This window comes from Podarcis vaucheri, assembly GCF_965113315.1.
Source record: "Podarcis vaucheri genome assembly, chromosome: 3".
In the NCBI taxonomy this organism is placed as follows: domain Eukaryota; kingdom Metazoa; phylum Chordata; class Lepidosauria; order Squamata; family Lacertidae; genus Podarcis; species Podarcis vaucheri.
Genome location: NC_138761.1, coordinates 66123540 through 66143205, shown reverse-complemented (window position 1 = coordinate 66143205; position 19666 = coordinate 66123540). Strand labels below are relative to the sequence as shown.

At 40.5% G+C, this 19666-nt stretch overlaps 1 protein-coding gene across 2 annotated transcripts in view; it reads left to right on the top strand.

Moving 5' to 3' along the window:
* Positions 1–10500, top strand: part of AKAP7 (A-kinase anchoring protein 7) — an 84570-nt gene extending 74070 nt beyond the window's left edge. Inside the window, exon 8 of one of the 2 annotated variants that reach the window (XM_082216143.1) lies at positions 10234–10500. In XM_082216143.1, coding sequence (XP_082072269.1) covers positions 10234–10433 — 200 coding nt within the window. In that variant the 3' untranslated portion in view covers positions 10434–10500. Of the gene's footprint in view, positions 1–9282 lie in introns of both variants that reach the window. The other variant, XM_082216142.1, reaches the window with a different exon arrangement.
* The last annotated feature ends 9166 nt before the right edge of the window (positions 10501–19666 follow it).

Sequence of the window (19666 nt, the reverse complement as noted above, 5' to 3'; positions counted from 1 at the left end):
CTATAGAAATGTAGACTATATTCAATATATTCTATCAATATATTCAATATTCAGAAAGTGATGCATGTTGGGGTAAAAATATATATATATCTTACCTTCACAATATATACAGATGAGATCTCCACTGAAAACATTTGCTTAATATACCACAACAAGGAGGCAGGGGAGGAAGCAAGAAACAGACAATGGCAAATATAATACCCTTATGTATATCTAATGAGATGGACCTTTTCAGTGGTGGCCCCATGCCTGTAGAATTCCATCCCCACTGAGGTCCACATGCACTCTTATTTATATTATTTTAGGAAATAGGTTAAGATACATCTCTTCCAGCAGGATTTTGAAGAAAGGTTAGGGTGAAGGATTGTTAGTTGATATCCCACACAGTTGGATTTGTATGGGAGTGAGAAATGGTAATGCAGCCTTTCCTGCTGTGTCTTAGAGTTGTGCAGTTATTTTTATTATATATGAGTTGCATTTCATTGTATTGTTTTTATATGATTTTTACTGATATACACCAATCTTGAGCCTCATCAATGAAGGGTGGTATGAAAATGTAAGATAAACATACAAGTAGACAAGAAGTTGTTGGGGCTTTGTAACTGTGGGAGAGTTATAACTGAACACAACTATGAATTGTGTAGGAAGAATAATCAAGCAACACTATTCCCACTCCTTAGAAAGCATTAGAATTGATTATTAGTATGTTCAGTATTGTGAGGGCCAGTACAATAGATGCCTTTAAAAAAGGATTAGCAAATTCAGGAACAATAGGCCTGCCATGGTTGTGAGACATGATAGTCAACAATGGGTCTTTTGTATAAGTCTTCACCAACCTGGTGCCTCCATGAAGCTATCTGGAGCTAATGGTAATAGTAGCCCAAAACGTCTGGAGGGCACCATCCTGGCAAAGGGCTGCTCTGCGTTCAGTCACAGTTTGGGGTATATGGCCATGGGGGAGAGAAACAACAGTACATGACTATCTTCATCCTGCTACGAGTGTCCAGTTAGATGGGCCTTTGGTCTGGTCCAGTCATGTAGCTTTTCTTATACTGACTCTTGGCGTGTGTTTTGCAGTAGCGTTTCCTTTAAGGCTAGAAATTGGAGTTCTTTATGGCCAAAGGTGACAAACCGTTGAAGGTGGGCAGTAGATGGAGTGTGGCAGTGCCATTTTGTATGCTAATATAGCTTGAGAAAATAGAAGAGAAAGAAAAGTGCAGAGAGAAAAAGGGATTATTCCAACCGTTATGGTACATAGAATTCTTTAAATCCTACTATGTTGCTTTTCTACTGTCTATTTAAAACATTTAACTTGTTTATGATTTATAAGCATTTCAAGGCCATTATATGAGAGTGATGTGCTGCTGGTTTTTTAAACTGCTATGGAAGTCTCCCCCCCCCCCCAGTTATTGTATCTCTCAAGGTTTTTATTCATTATTTCCCCTTATCACTGTATACAAAAGGCCATTCCACTGCAATTAGATAGAAAAGGAAAATAGGCTCTTTGCATACGTATTTTCTGGGCAAGAATCCTCTTTGTGGGAACATCTATTTCCAAGGCTGTTTGAGACATAATAGGTTTGCAAATTTTGCCTGTTTAATATCCCACCCTAGGACTGATTCTTCACTAGGTGATCAAGACTAGTGTAAGAACGAGGACATAGCTAGAGTAATATTATTATTATTCACTTATAATGCACTTAAAACTTTCTAAATGCTGTGCAGAGATGGCAAGATAAAGATTGCACCTGCCTCCAGACTTACCATCAAATAGATATGATACAAAAGGGAAAAGGAATGGGGAGGGAAGATAAAAGCAAGCAAATTCAAACACCAGTTCTCACAGTTATATAAGATAGATAGATAGATTCTTTATTGTCATTACACTAGTGCAGCATTGCACAAGTGCAACGAAATTGGATGCCAACCCTTAAAAACAACAAAAACAAAACAACAGCAACAACCAACAAACCACCTTCCAGCCACACCCACACCCACACCCATCAAACTCCCCGGTCTCACTATCGAGTTACAGCATTCAAAAAGGCCACAGCTCTTGGATAAAAACTGTTTTTCAGTCTATTTGTCCTAGACTTGATGTTTCTATACCTCCTGCCAGAAGGCAGTAGTGCAAACAAACTATGTCCCGGGTGAGATGGATCCCGCAGGATATTGTTTGCTTTCCTAAGGCAACGGGAACCGTACAGTTCTTCCAAAGTTGGGAGAGGTTGACCAATAATCCTTTGGGCTGTGGTTATGACCTTCTGGAGCACCTTCCTCTCCCTAGCTGTACAACTGGAGAACCAAGCACAAATACAATATGTAAGTATGCTCTCTATGGAGCCTCGGTAGAAGGACACCAGCAGTCTCTCACTCAGATTGTTCTTTTTTAAAAGTCTGAGGAAATAAATTCTCTGCTGGGCCTTCTTCACCAGAGCAGTGGTATTTGCGCTCCAAGTCATGCCCTGATCCATAGTCACTCCCAAAAACCTGAATTCCGCCACCCTCTCCACCCGTTCCCCGTTGATATACAAGGGCTGAATGTCCGCCTTTTTCCCCCTGTAATCCACCACCAATTCCTTGGTCTTAGCCGTATTAAGAGCCAGATTGTTCTCTCCACACCAAACACAGAGCCGCTCCACCTCGTCCCGATAGGCGGACTCATCCCCTCCCGAAATGAGCCCCACCACCGTAGTGTCATCAGCAAACTTGATGATTTTGTTGCTGGAATAGATGGCTGTACAGTCATACATATAGAGAGCATAGAGCAGGGGACTCAACACGCAACCCTGTGGTGAGCCGGTGTTAAGGCTGAGGGCTGTGGACACATGTGACCCTACTCTAACCCTCTGAGAACGTTCTGACAAAAAATCCAAAACCCAGAGACAGGTGGAGTTAGGGAGTCCAATCGTCTCTAGCTTGGACACCAGTCTATGGGGGAGGATAGTATTAAAAGCAGAGCTAAAATCCACAAACAGCAGCCTCACATAATTCCCCGGCCGCTCCAGATGGGACAGAGCAGCATGGAGAGTGATGGTGATGGCGTCTTCTGTGGATCTATTTGCCCTGTATGCAAACTGGTAGTTGTCAAAAGTTGATGGAAGACAGGAAATAATATGACGGCGCACCAGTTTCTCAAAACACTTCATGATGATTGGAGTCAATGCAACTGGTCTGTAGTCATTCAAACTACTGATTGTGGATTTTTTAGGCAGAGGGACAATAGTTGACGACTTCAGGCAGGGTGGGACCATAGACTGGTGTAAGGACTTATTGAAGATCTTAGTAAAGACCCTCGCCAGCTGATCCGCACAACCCTTCAACACCTTTCCAGTGATGCCATCAGGTCCAGCCGCCTTCCTCGGATTCACCATCCTCAATACTTGTCTCACCTCGTACTCCTCTACAGTGAATGAGGGGCCCCTATGGGCTGGTGGCTGTAATACCGGCGTCTCAGGTGGCTCCTTCTCGAAGCGAGCAAAGAAGAGGTTAAGCTCCTCCGCCAGCAAAGGGTCACCGTCGACAGCGCCAAGGTTAGGTTTGTAGTTGGTAATATGCTGAATCCCCTGCCACATCTGTCTTATGTTGTTATTTCTTAAATTATCCTCAATCCTCTGCCTATATAACCTCAACAGTATCACCTGGTCTGGACATGTGGGCCTTTCTTCCTTTAAAAATGCACACAACACATCAGCCCTTGGTTCGCTGGCTGATGGATGGAGCCAGACTGTGCTTCCTTTCAGTTCTGCAGTCTCAGGGCAACTAGGCCTAGAGAGAGAAGCTGAGGTGGCAACAGTCTGAAGCACACTTTCTTTGTGATAACCCATGTTGTTCTCTGTGGGATTTATAGGACTGCACTGCAGATGACTGAACACAAAGGAATATGGAGTTCCTGTACTTGTTAATGGATGTTTAGAAGCTGGGGTGTCAACAGGTGCAGGTTTCCTCATCCCACTAGGGCAGGAGTGGTTGACCTGTAGCTCTTCAGATGCTGCAAGACTTCAATTTCCATCAGCCCCAACTTCTAATGCAGTGAGAAGTTTCACTTTTGCTTCATCAACTGCACTGTTATTCATATGACTCCTTCCTCCATGCCTGGAGCTGGCAAATGGTTGATGTTTATTGGGAGAAAGTTTTTTTAGTTCCTTCACAAATTAAAAAGAATACACACGCACACACAGTTGTGGCACATGAGGTGGGGCACTGCTGCTGCGCTGTCCTCCTACCCAGTGCATCTGAGCTCACCACTACCTCAACCCAGGGCTTCCCCTACCTGCACTGTCACACTGCCCTACTCCATCCCAATTCCAGCAAACAGCAGCACCAGCACAGCCAAGAGCATGGCACATTGTCATTCCACCTCCTGCAGAGTGACTGATCATGTGGATTCTCTGCATTTTAATGTCATAGTCTCTCCAATATGCTCTTTGTATTATTAGTTAGCACCTTGGGGGAGGGGATCTCATTCTGACCAATCACTAACAAAAGATGCTTGCCATACTCATTTTAGGTTCAGGCTGCTATTTTCATCTGATAATGCAGAGAATTCTGGATCAGCCGGGCTCTAAACGCATGTTCTTGGTACTACATTACCAATTACTCTTGTTGCATTTACAAATTTAAATAGGGAGACTCTTCTGTCAGTGTGGCTATTTGCTCTGCTTAAATATCAGCAGAGTTGCAAGTCAAAGAAAGAACGATCATCAAGCTCATTTCTCCAGTTCATTGTTGTAATTCATTCCTCGCTTGGAGTTTTATTATATTTGCTTCGTCATATTGTGCTGAACTCCTCTGCAAAGGATGTAGGTTCAAGCCAACTTGGTGAAAAGGCATTAGAGGGCTCAAACAAACAGGAAATTTGGAGTTTTATAAATCAAATCACGATTGAGTTTTTGTGGTATGCTTTCTCCTAAGTCCAGCTGCCATTATTTTTTCATGGGGAGATAGTCTTCATCAGATCATAGTATTCTTTTTTTCTTTTCTTTTCAGATGGTCACATGTATTGTGTGTGTTTGTTTGGATTGTAGGAAACCCATTTTGAACCTTTGGCTAACACATGGTGAATAGAACAATATGCTGATGTGCAGTAAAATATTAAGAAAACTCATGTTTTTCTTACCTTGGGGTCAATTTACACACAAATTACATGCTCTACTACATAAAGTTGGTTCAGATAGGTAGCCGTGTTGGTCTGACGCAGTCAAAATAAATGAAAAAAATTGTCCAGCAGCACCTTAGAGACCAACTAAGTTTGTTCTGGGTATAAGCTTTTGAGAAGAAGTGTGCATGCAAACAAAGGTTTATACCCAGAACAAACTTAGTTGGTCTCTAAGGTGCTACTTCCTGCCAACCTAGCAGTTCGAAAGCACATCAAAGTGCAAGTAGATACAGTGGTGCCTCGCAAGATGAAAAGAATCCGTTCTGTGATTCTCTTCGTCTAGCGTTTTTTTCATCTTGCGAAGCAAGCCCATTGACGGATTAGCGGATTAGCGCTATTAGCGGCTTTTAGCGGCTTATCTGCTGATCAGATCAGCTGATAAGCGGCTTAGCGTCTTAGGAAAAGGGCGGGGAGGGAAAAAACCAGCAGGAACTCGCAAGACATTGTCGTCTTGCAAAGCAAGCCCATAGGAAATTCGTTTTGCGAAGCACCTCCAAAACGGAAAACTCTTTTGTCTAGCGAGTTTTCCGTCTTGCGAGGCATTCGTCTTGCGGGGCACCACTGTAAATAGGTACCGCTCTGGTGAGAAGGTAAACAGCGTTTCCTTGTGCTGCTCTGGTTTGCCAGAAGTGGCTTGGTCATGCTGGCCACATGACCCGGAATCTGTATGCCGGCTCCCTTGGCCAATAAAGTGAGATGAGCGCCACAACCCCAGAGTCGGTCACGACTGGACCTAATGGTCAGGGGTCCCTTTACCTTTAAGGTGCTACTGGACAATTTTTTAATTTTAATTTTTTTATTTCAACCACATAAAGTTGAGTACAGGAGGCTGCATGTCTCGCTTACTGCACACGGAAGGCTTTGTATGATGTTCCTGTCAACATGGCCGGCTTCCTCTAAAAAAGGGATAGATTGCATTGGTAGAATGTGTATCTAGTGGACTGTGGGCTCACTAATGCTATGCCTTCTGTGACAATTGTTAAATTTCCCATTGTTTTCTTACCTGTTTCATTGCGTAGAGCAATTCATATAATTACTGCACACCCATCATGGACATAGACTACTTCTGTTCCTGTCTGATCAGATTTAAAATGAACAAATAAACAAAAAACTATCATAGAATTTTAGAATTGCTTGCGAATGTACCTTTTTAAATTTCTAACTTCACTAAAACGAAACCTAGCAATGACAAGATGCAGGACTAGAGTGCATATGTCGCTTTAATATATATTCTAGTAAAATAAGATGAAAATTTGCTGGTGCAGACATGCTCCTAATGAAGGAAAAAATGGGAGGGGAAAATGATAGTAAATTAAGCTGACTTTTTGATGTTTCACAAAACAGCATAGCTGAGCTTACTGCTCTAGGATGAGTCATAGCAATGTTTTAACAGCAAGACTCTTCTTCAAAATGTTGACAGACTACAGGCTACATATGTCTTGTCCTTTCTTATTTTGAACTTTACAATTCTGTGGTATCATGTGCCCTGGGGTGTATATTGTTATATCATAATGAGATAGCTTTATGTGGCTTTTGCACACAAAGACACAAAGAACACACAATGACTAGGAGAAGATGCTGTTGCAAAGGTCGCCCTGGCTTGCCATGCTTATTTTGAACTGGAGTAAAGTTTCAAACTTGAGCAAAGTTTTAGATTCTACTGTTTCTATGGGGCAGGATGGATTGTCAGTTCTTAATAGGCACCAGGGGAAAGTGTTCCTCTATATACAGGCCTTTGTCTGATTAATCAATCTATGGCATTTTAAACTGAGGGCGGTATGGTTTTTGTGATTATATTATGTAGTTGGGGCAGTATAGAAATTTAATAATAATGAATAAATGATCCTGTTCCTGCAGCCATTATAAAGCTTGCTGGGGAAAAATGAGCAAAGACTCTTGAAGAATTTTCTGGCTTTGTCCAAGAGCTTCACTTTTAAGAAACTGTTTTTGTAATAAAGAGAGTGTATACATTAGATATTTGATATGAGTTCTTTGAATAAATGTATGAAGCAGCTGCATGGCTTTTTATGTATTATTATTTGCTGCTAATTGTCTGTGTGCACCTGTATGCATACTTAACACATTAAAAGGCTGCTAAATGAATACGTAAACAAAACAACCCAGAAAAGAATTCATGTTTTTGAATAATCCCAAGAAATTATGCTAAAAGCTAAGTAATAAATAATAATAATAATAATATGCATCTCTTTAAATCTGTCCAGCTAAAAGGCATCCATCTTGTTGCCTTTCAAACAATATTTTTTTTCTATTTTGCCTAATAATAAGCATTTTGATTTTTGTGGTAAAAACATGCATGTTTACCAAGCAGAAGCATAATGTTGGAATTGAGTGAATGCATATTAAGTTGGGACCTGCTTGCTACTAACTTGGCTTATATTGCTGTAGTTTTAAAGAACTGTGGCAAACACTCCAAAGCTAATGATGTACCAGAAAGCCAGTACCCTTAAAGCCTTGTGCATACATTAAAAATTATGTTTACAGTTGATAACCTTTCCATGTATTAACCATGGAATCTGCCATTCAACAATTTGTGTGGGGCAAGTGCCAGCTCTGGCAAAATTAACTGTTATTCATAAACTCATGCTGTACTGTCCTCATCTTGCTCTACCAGTCCCCATTGCTCTTGCTGCAGCATCACTTTACTATTGATAGTTGCTCTGTCTAATCAGAGGAATATAGCACACTCTCCAGTGGCTGTACATGAACTTCTTGGGGTGTATTTTAACAATGTCCTTGTATTCACAGAAGGGTCTTTGATCCAGCTCCAGGTGTAATGATAGGAAAGAGGAGAGCTATTTCATTGATTCCCCTTTCTCCAACAGTTCTTGGAACTCATATATCTCAGCTGTGCTCCAGAGGGTAGAGGGACCCTGTAGAACAGCATAGCAGGCAGCATGTGAGGCTGCGCAAAGGAGAAAAGGGGGAATGTGTGAAAATTGGCTCTATTCCGGTTCTGATCATGGAAGCCTCTGCAGGATCTAAGAGCCTTTCATGAATGGAAGGACAGCATTGGTTATAACCCCTTGCAAGGACAGTAGAAACCAAAGTGTAGGTGACACAAGAAAGCTGTTTTAGGGAACACTAGAGAATTGAAACCTAGGGAAGCAGTCATTTTGAGTTCAGATTGTTGTAATAAGAAATGCACAATGGAAGCAAAGTTTGTTCTGTCCTTTAGTCTTTTGTAGCATCCTTTTATATACCTTGCAGTTGCCATATTACACTCTGTTTGCTCTGTCTCTCACTCCAGGGTTTAGAGAGGCAGTCAGTGGTCCTCCACAATAGATGCATTTAACTGAGATTTTGAACCCGTTAGCAATACAGCAATCAAAAAGCAAAACAAATGTCCCCTTTAAAAATGAAAAACATAAATACACAGACGGTATTGTTAGTTTCATAGCCAAGTTTGAATTCACCGAGCTCAACAGACTTCTCAATTTTTTAATGTGTAAGATACAGTTTGGTGAGAAAATAAATATTGGAAAGTAGCTAATAGGGTGTTTTATGTATTATGTCATTGATTTATGGATTTAATATGAAAGAAATATAAAAATCTGATAAGAGCTCTGGGATTTTTTGGTTGCCAGTTCAGTTTATATATTATTTGTAGAAATGTATTCACACTAGAACATTAACAGATTTTGCTGGTTGTGGGTTTTAAAAAGTATTTATTGTAGTTTCTTTATGATCAGGGCCACACCCTCTTACCTTCAGCAATAGGGCAGCATCAGCTGTTCCCAGATTATTCACCACACCAAGATTTATAGTTTTATGTCCTGCTGTTTCAAAGTGATTGTCAAGGAGTAAACTGGGATTTGGATAGCATTTGGAACTGGGAGGAATCTAAGAGCAAAACAGGCCAACAAAACAACTAAGATTCATGAAAGGTCAGGGCACAGAAAAACAAAGGAGAGAAAGCAGCCTCTTTATGCTTCTATTTAGAGGGACTTCCTGGAGTTGAAAGTAAACAGAGACATTCAGATGGCTTTGGGTGAGCTTGCAGATCACAACTAGGTGAGACTGAGCAGCTAGTACCAATAGATGTGCACTGCATGCCATTTCCCCACCTGCACAGGTTTACTGATTTTTTCTGTTGTGGTGTGTAGGTGAAAAGAAAGGGGCAGAGCCAGATGATGCAGAATTGCTGAGCCTCAGCAAAAGGCTGGTGGAGAATGCAGTCCTCAAGGCGGTGCAGCAGTACCTAGAAGAAACCCAAAACAAAAATAGACTGACTGATTTTGAAAGCCCAGTGAAAACTGAGGAAGCAGCCATTGGCAATTGCAAGGAAAGTGAGAATGACAATAGAAAATGAGTGCTTTGAAGGAGGCCAAGAAGGCATGATCCAGCTACAAATACCCACGACTCTGCTCCCTGGATCAGCTCTGCCGAGCTATCCTGGCTGACTTGAGTTGGGATTTGTGATTGTCTGTTATCAGGCACCTCATCTGAACAGAGCGATGCTAATTTACAGAGCTTCATGATAACAAATATCAAGGCTGATAAGAATAAAAAACAAACTACTGAATGAAGGGAAAGACGGCAAGACAGAGAGGGCCAGAAGGATGGAGAGATCTTACTACTAAAGTGCCAGCTTCGTTGTGTTCTCAGCTGCAGAAAAAAATATATGAATCTCCACTGCTTTCTTTGTGTGCCCTGTGGATACAAAACAAATGGCCAATGGAAGATGGGCTAACCAAACTGGAAACAATGCCATTAATTTTTGTTTTGCAGAACTGGACAACTGTTTACTTGAAGTACAAAAGAAGACATTTTGTTGAATGGAATTGTCACTACTAATATTAATCATAGCTACTGTTACCCAATAGAATGGGAATTGTTCATGAATATTGTATCACTATGCTTCATTTCTAAGTAACATTTGCACCCTTAAATTATATTTTTGGCTAAACATAACATTTTTTATATATTTAAAAGATGCATAAGGGCAAACTTGTTGGTTTTTTTTTCCAATCGATGGCATCTCTTTTTATTCGTTCCATAACATTTTAGGCAACAATTACTCATATGCAAAAATGTATCATTTTCCTCCTCTCTAGGGAAGAGCCATGAAGCAGATGTAATAAAGCAAGCCTTGCACAGAGAACTGTTGGCCCTGTTGTCCAAATTGAATCAGATAAAGGCGCTTTTGTCAAGTCCAGAGATTCGTATGAAAATGCACAAGGAACTGCTTGGAAAAGGACTTGTCAGTGGCAGCATCTGGGACAGTTTCACCAATCCTGCACCTTCAGTCTCTTAACTATAAATTACTGTTTTGTGAAACCCTACAACTTCATTTTTTAAATGAATGGTATTTGTTTACCAAATTTGTGTTGTTTTGTTTGAGAGGTGGGGCAGCAGTTTGTATGAAACTATATCAAAAAGAGTATATGCTGCAGCAACACGTGTTTCTAGAATACATATATTTCAGTGTGAGAGAGAAATTCTAAGTGATGCTACGTTTTATGTGATCCCAAGAGGGGGGGGGGAATCTATTCTAAGCATTGTTTTTCTTCAGTAACAGTGTACATAAGTGACATCCAAATTTTTACAATTTGTTCTGGCATATTTACAAGTGAATGGAAATCCATCACAATGTCATGGTTTGTGACATGTTTAGGCCCATCCTTACCCACCTACTGCTGGCACAGCAAGTCAATGAGTGAGTACATATGCATATGTGGCAACTTCTTGCACTAGCCCTGCTTCAGCATTTTAGTACAAATTTGAAGTGTGGGAAGTAGTACCTGGATTATTACTTTTGCAGGAAAGAAACGAGAGAGGAGCAAAAAAGAAGGCCCACATGGATTTATTATTATATCCCTTCTTTTCCTCTGATTGAACTTAAGGTAGATTACAACTAAAATAGAAACAGCTAAAACATTATTATTATTATTATTTATTGACTTAGGCTGGTCTTGTGTGTTGGCTCTGCATTGACAATACTATGCAATTTGCATCTATCAGATACCCAGAATCAGCATGTCAGAGGTCTAAAAGAAAGAAAAAAGGATACAACCCAGCCAAAATTAAGTACTTAATGTTCCAGAGATTGCCATCACCAGTTAAATATGTTCTTCTGTAGAAATGAGTAAGATTCAAAAGTACTTAGCATCTTATTATGCCACCACTCCATATATGTCTTTGGGTTTAAACCCATTATTCCTTGTTCTTTAATAGATCATTTCAATAGCCATAAAGTCACATTTTAAACCAAACCAACAGATTTTTAAAAATGATTTTAAATTGTCTAAGGAAATCATTTTATATTATACTGCCTTTTATGTATGTGTTCTGGCAATTTGTTTTGGCAATGTCTACTTTTTTAACAAGCCAGAATTTGAAATCATATGTATAGATATTGAAATATAATTTCTGCTGTTGTTTACATGCAAAACAAGATTGTTTAAACAGTCTCAATATTTATTGTGAAGCCACAAAACAGAATGATCTTTTATCTAATCACTTCATGAAGTATGCATAATTTCCCCCCCAAAGAACAAAATGACTGCTTTTCTGTACAAATCAGTTCTCTGAAGTTTGAGAAGGTGTTAAAAAGTCCTGTGTTAAGCTTCGTAGTTTTATTAATTAGATACATCTGAATATTATTTTTATCAACTCTCAACACTGGCAAGTTTGTGCTCTTAACAAGATTCAGCAACTTACACCGATCTTTAATTCTAATTACCATAGTTGACAAAGAAAATCTGTTCTGATTATTATATTTCTGGAAAAGATCCATATATACATGCTAAATAATACTATCTGCCCACAACCAGTGACCCTCTAACTCACTTCTTCTCACTTTCATAACCAAGCAGCCAAAGAAGGAAGCAGAGCTCTTTAGATAATGTTTATTTTGTTCTTGTCATTCATACTTTGAATGTGCATTCTGGTTGCTGGTTGCTTATCCTTGCATCTTCTAAATATTGTTATTCAAGGCACAATCTATTTCACAATGAAATTAGGGATGTTTGGGGCAACAGATTTAGGGTCCAGACTGACCAGGTGACTGGGATTTACACTGGGTGTGTGGCAGTCTGTTGGCTTTGATTTGCATTCTGATGGCTTCTGAGCAAGCTGCAGCCATCTCAGAATCTTCATGCCATCCTTGATGCAGAGAGATGCCTGGTTACATGACATTTCCTGTGATTTCTGTCCAGTTGCATACATACAAAAAACCCCAAACAAATGATAAAAGTTTCATTGTCCAAATGATAGAAGAATACTGCCTAAGGTTATCCAGAATGAAAATCCACAAGCCTGTGAAACCAGGGTGTATCATATCTTGATACCTTTAAGACTTCAACATCCAGTGTATTCCATCTGCGTTGCTGTACTAAAATGGAAATGCTAAGTTTATCCCTGGGTATCTGCAGCAAGCCTGTCTCCAACAGCAACTAAAGACAGTAAACTAGAGGTTATTGAGAGAATATGACAGGATGTTACTACAACAAAACTAGTTTAGTGGGGACAGATGGTGAGCGTGTTTCAGATAAATATTGGGAAAATGTAATTGTGTAGAGTTCTCTGGGGAATGGGGAAAAAACCCTACATTTATTTCTTAACATGCAACATCACAACATTCAATAGCCAAGATTTTGAAGAGAAAAAAGCTGTTTGAGTGTGAGTGGGTGAGTAAATCAATCAATCAATCTAGCAACTTTTAACTATTCTGGTTTTGGCACAGTACCAAGGTCAGGTGTCAAGACAAAGAGATTGGTTGCCAAAGTAAAGCATGCTTCTATTGTACTCATGCTGTGAGTTGGTGACAAGCATAACCAAGTGAGTTGGTGACAAGCATAACCAAGGAAAAATACTAACATCTTTCTATAGGTGGGGAATACCGTAGGCAAGGTATGCAATGACTATGGTCAAACCCATGTATATAAGTAGGATTTCCATTGGGAACTTTATTTGGCAATTAAGCAAGTATGTCTTCATCTTAATATCTCAGTGTGGGTTTAAAGTAAATTAACAAGTAACCTAAGAAATGGAGCAGATGTAATGTTTATACATAAAAACTGAAAATCAAACATAAAAAAATATTTTGAGCCAATCCAGCTGCTTACAAAAATAGAAAGTTGTGTTCTCAGTTCAAAAAAAGCCTTGACAAGCAGGTCTTAAAAAGGTAAAGGTAAAGGACCCCTGACAGTTAAGTCCAGTCATGAACGACTCGGGTTGCGGCGCTCATTTTGCTTTACTGGCCAAGGGAGCCGCCGTTTGTCCACAGACAGCTTTCTGGGTCATGTGGCCAGCATGACTAAGCCGCTTCTGGCGAACCAGAGCAGCACACGGAAATACCGTTTACCTTCCCGCCGGAGCGGTACCTATTCATCTACTTCCACTTTGACGTGCTTTCGAACTGCTAGGTTGGCAGGAGCTGGGACCGAGCAATGGGAGCTCACCCCATCGTGGGGATACGAACCACTAACCTTCTGATCGGCAAGCCCTAGGCTCAGTGGTTTAGAGACCACAGTGTCACCTGTGTCCTAAGCAGTCTTAATCTAGCACAAAAATGTCAGCAGAGTCGGCACCAGGTGCCCCTGCCATTACAAGCATTTGCATGGTAGTAGTTGCAAGTTGGATGCTTGTAACATGGGTTGGTAGCTTCAGTTGCACAATACCTTCAGTTGCATAGACCTCCATGCGTCTATTGTAGTGAGCAGACAAATTGGGGGCTTGCCTCCACCACTGTGCCACTAAAAGGCACCAACGACAAGGCAGATGGAAAACTAATATGGGAACCACTTTGGAAATTATGGCAGCCACTGCCAAGGCTTCTTTTCCAGGCCATAATAGGGAAGTTGGAAAGGCTGTAGCTCAGTAGTGGAGCATCTCCTTCACATGCAGAAGGTCCTTGGTTCAATCCCCCACAGCTCCAGGTACAACTGGGAGAGACTCCATCTGAAATCCCGGAATGCTACTGATAGCCTGTGTAGGCAATACTGAGCTAGATGCCCAATGGTCTGAAGCAGTGTAAGGCAGCATCCTAGGCCCAGTTGCAAAACAGAGCAGTTGTAGCGTAGCCATTATTTTATACCGTTGCAGCCCAGACCCAAATATTTTTAAACACTGAAAATAAAAACAATTTGTTGCATGCCCTGCTTTTCTTGGATAATGATAACAGGAAGTGACAAGGCTGAGCGGTCAGGTTCATTGTTTTAAAAAGTGTTGTTTGTCCATAAAACCTGATTGACACCCCTGATGCTGTAACATCCTGCTCCATAATTCTCTGTAGAACAGACACCACAGCTTAGGAGTGTTATGTATTAAGCTAAAATTTCAACCGGACCACCTTGTTGTAGGCAGAACTGGTCAGAAAACCTTAACTACAACATCCTGTTTTAGTCAGTTTCAGGTCCTGAGATGCTGGAGTAGAATTATGCACACAACTGTTGGAAGAAGAAAGAAGCTTTCCGAGACATGCACAAAGGTGAACACTTAGCTACTATTTTTTTTTTAAAGAAGAAGAAGAAGAGGCATACTCTGAATGAGATTATATTATATTACTTGAGATTATATGAGATTATATTATATATTTGAATGAGATTATATTATATTAAGCCTTTCACTTCACAACAAAGTTGTCCTTTGGTTTCTAAAAGGCAGGGTGCATCATACAGACACTAACATTTCATGAAATACCACAGTGATCACTGTTTCTTATGGGGGTTGTTATAAAAAGACATTAGGTCATCTAATTATTGCAGAAAGACTAAAGAACTAAAGCTGTGAGCTCTGGAAATGCTAAAGATTAAGTGTTATAGTGTGTATTGCTTCACAGTTCCTTTGATCAGTACAAAAACCCTTCTTAGTGAGCAGAAATCTCTTCATTTATATTCTTCTCATGTTAAATGTCTTCTTAATGAGAACATTTGTACTGAATGGAAACTAATTTTGGAGAAGCTAAAACGTACATTCACATCCAAACAACAATTAGACCCCTGCTGAGTGGGGTGGGGGGAGCCCTAAAAGGTATCTACAGATGAGAGAATACTACAGGAATAATAAACTAGAATTATCCTCTTATAACAGTCCCTCTCCTCTTCCCAGTCATATTCTGGATAAGACATTTTATTTTTGGTAACAAGCATTACATGTCTTCAGCAATTCTAAAGTTCTGATAAGACATTTAACTTCAAAAAATTTTTTAAAAATCATTACAAATTTCTTGCGCTGTGGAAGATGAACATGAAAATTTAAAAAAAATGAAGCTCTGTGAGGAAATGAGCCCAGCTTCAAGCTTCTAATTTCAGGGCATTCTATAATCAATTCTGGTTGAACAAGCGAGACCTGCAATAATAAAATGTTGCAGGGTTGACTGCCTGTATCTGGTGTTCCAGCTAGTCTCCATTCCACCTGCCCACCCCCTGTTTACTGTCCCACCCTCAACCATTAGCATTCTGTGTCCCCTAAACATGGTTCAGTTCTCATTTGGCTGTTTCTGAGGTTTCTCCTCTCTTACAGTTTATTTTCTAAAAATTGCTGCAATTCTGCAAAACCTGAGATATCCCTGAGCCTGTTAATAACCTCCTTGCCAATGGCTGGTGCCATTTTGGATACACATGGGTCCAACCTCATAGAAGGAGTTTGCCATTGATGTAGAGGATTCAGCCAGTGTGAAGTCAGATTCAAATGTGCAGAAATAATTCATAGGTCAGTCTTTCCCAGACAGGGTCTCTTCAAACTGCAGATAGAAATTGCATACTTGTGCGTTCACAGGCACAAAAACACACAGGGAACGTTCAAACCTGTAACCCCTTACCTGCAGTCTCAAGTGGACAGTCAAGGATTGTACTACAGACTCTTGGCATTCTGAAATAACTCATAATTATACATGTCACAGGACCTCTGTTGCTATTAGCAGCTTCCTGACTTGAAAACTGCATATTAAAATTCAGTGGAATTTTAAGCAATTTTGCCGGAGTTCCAAACTGTGCAGGGAAAAACAGCTTTGGAAGTGATGGTAGTGGAGGAAAAGAGGCCGGTGGAAAAAGGGATAAGCACACCTCCCCATCTGTTGCTTCTCTGCTCAGCAAGATCTCTCTCAAAGATGCTTCGGAAAAACTGGTCATCAGGGTTGTGCTATGTGCCTTTGTGTCCATTTGGTAGCTTGTCCCTGAATATTGGCTTTATGCATTCTGTCTTGCTACCTCTTGCCCCTGCATTTCCAGCCTCAGAACACTTCACTGTCATTTTTGGATACGTAATTAACAATTGCACCTGAAAGCACACAGTGGAAGCTGCCTTATACTGCATGAGACTCTTTGCCCATTAAGTCCAATATTACCTACTCCAGCGGTATCCAACACGGTGCCTTTCAGTTTTTGTGGGCCATTCTTTCTTTATCAAGTTCCTATCCCACCCTTCCTCCCAAAGCAACCCAGGCCATCAAGCAACAAAGTAGCAAAGCAGTTCTATGAAAATTAAAAACAGAGCATCTAAAAGACATTAAAAAATGACAACTCCTGTCAGCTCCAGTCAGCATGGCCAATGGTCAGTACTGAGCACTTCCCATAACCGGCTACTTGGTTTTGCGCATTTTTAAACTAGTGATTGGACTTGCACTTTCTGCATGCGAAGCATGTGCTTTCTACCACTGAGCTTTCCCATCTCTTCCTGGGCTAGATGCCAGCCTCAGGCAATGAGATTTCTGGTTCTGCCTGGAAAGTTGTGTCCTCATTTATCCAATTCACAGTGCACTGCTTCAAAACCAATCCAAGGACAGACCAGCGTTGTGTGAGCTGAGGATCACAATGAAAAGCTATGAAGAGTCCTCCTCTCACTGGTGGCTTCCTGCTGGTTCTCTGCTACCCAAGGTAATTTTCATCAAAGCATTTCATATTTCTAGTAAACACTTGTGTGGGATGGTGCCTGTATCGGATGACTGGATGGTTGCCATGGAGAATTAAGTGTGTGTTTTGTGAACAGTGCAGAAGTAAAAACCCCTCATTACACAAAGCTCTCAGCTGCCAAGTTGGAAGAGGGCAGAGTGATTATGTGCAAAACAGGTTGAATTGTAAACATGGCTGGACAGAATCATGGCCCAAACATCATTTGACAAAGGTCAAATGAACAGTATTTGCATTGTTCAACCCTCTGAGATATATCTTAAAATATAGGTACTTTTGGCAGTCATCAGGTACTACGTGTCTGAGATGTATCACTACATAGTGTAGGTGTGGAGGAATGTCATGTGACTAAATGCTCCTTCATGTAAATAAATAAATATCCCAGTACATAGAAAATGTAACATGCCAAGGAGAAAGCTAATCTAGAACTTTTATCCCTGATAATTAGTTTTATTTGTGAAAGTTTGCTTAAAAAGTTTGGTATTTATTTATATGCAGAATTCTGCTACTTTCCCTTGAAGTCTAAAGCAGTACAGCCAAGACACAGATTTACCTCACTAGTAGGAAGTAGGCCTCAGTATCAAAGAATATACAAAAATAAATAATTGCAGTGGGATCTGCTTTTTCACATGGCACTTCCTTTCTTATTCTTCGGAGAAAATATGTGTATTCTTTCATATTTATGAAGGTGAACTGGCCTACTCAGTGATGATTTTGATCTTGTTTCCACTCTTGAAGTGCCACCTCCTCATTCTTTGGTCCACACATAGCCATTTTCAAGAGGGAACATGAGTACTGATTAAATTATCTTACATTTGTTTTGGGATGCTGTAGAATTATAACCAGTTCTCTTCTGCCACTATGTTTGAACAAGTTTTCAGTGAATATACAGAAAGAAGACTTTCCTAAGACTTATCTCATGGCTCAAAATATTGGTGCATGTGTACTGATGGTGTCTCAAATACATGCCTTATAATTTTGACTCCTGGGAATCACATTTCTCTGCCACAGCTATGGCAAACAGCTGCTTAGAAACCGGCCCCACTCTACTCAGAGGAAACAGGAACTAGCAAGGATTTTAGATCGGGATGGTTGACAACAACTGCATAAAAATGTTTGCAAGCAGTTGCAAGATGCAATTAGAGAATGATATGCCATTTTAGGATCAGAATTAAAGCTATCTCCTATTGACTCAAGCTCCACACACCTGGGATATTGTACCTTGTGATCAGGGATGATAATGTGCAGTGCCACAAATTGTGCTTGCTTACAATTTCCCCTCCATATCGTCACAGGGGTGCAAAATGTCCTGCAAAATTTAGAAGTTAGATTTTCTATATGTCCAATAAGACAAAAGAACTGCTTTCTGACCAGCAATCTACCTACCAGTTGTCAGACCCAGTTTTTTAATGCTCCAGTAACTATAGGGCACTTGTGTCCTTAAACCATAAAAATAAGCAGTCTTTTGAGCATTTGTTATCAGTGAAACTTCATTTAAGATAGTGTTCCAAAACTCCTCCACCACTGGACAGTTCCACCACATATGGCACCCTATCTAATACAATTATGAGCCTCCTTCCTCACCCTAAAAACCCAGATTGAGTTACAGTGCCATCAGTATAGGATTTTAAATAAATTTTCCTTCCCCACGGGCACAGAGTGCAGGTGTTTCCCAGCAACTCTCTCATGGTATTGTAGCATGGAACAATTTGAGAATTACTGTACTAAGGCATGACTCTTGCCAATGTATGTAGCAATGCATAATAACACAAATGGGAAAGTGCTCAAGTTGTCATGGGTACCACTATTTCAAAATCCCAAAGATTACTGTTCAGAAATGTTTTCATCCTTCGATAAATTATACAGATAGTAAATGTGCATTATATAGTCAGTTCTCCGATTCCAGGGGCACTAAGCTTCTAGGTTGTTGTGAAAACCCTGACTGGGAAATATGAAGCTTTGTTAAATGAATCAGTCTTGTGGTCTATCTAGCCTGGGATTGTTGCTCTGTAACTGGCTGTGGCCTTCCAGGTCTTCCACATCCCTTCCTACCTCAGCTGGTTTTTTGTTTTTTTAAACCAGAGATGCCATGGATTGAACTGGGGATCTTTAAAATGCAAAGCATTTACTCTGCTCATTGAGTTACGGTCTCTGCCTAGTTATTCTTATCAAACATTCTCCTTTGAATTACACTAAGAATGACTTTGGGGGGGGAAGCTTTGATTTTTGAATGCAAAAATACTAATAAGACTTCCTTTGAAGATAATTATTAAATTACTCATTTTCCACATGAAGTTTGAAGCAAGATTTTAACCTTCAGAAGAGTCATGTGAGAGAAGTGAGACTGAGAGAGAGGGATGTACCATTTGGTGGGCTTCATGGCCAAGTGGGGATTGCATCCGAGCTTCTGTCAGGAGTGGGGGTTAGGAGAAGATCGGGGTGGAGGGAACCCACAGCGTCAGTGCAGTTAGCTCTTTATTCAAGGAAACTAAAGTTGGCTCAGGAGGCCAAGCCTAGTGAGCACAGCAAGTCGTCTAAGTAGATCTTGCCCCTATGAGACAGTTGTGAGGACTGAAGGTTCCCGCCTTCCCACAGTTGTCTCCTCCTCCCCTGCGTCCTCCCCTGCGTCCTTCCCAAG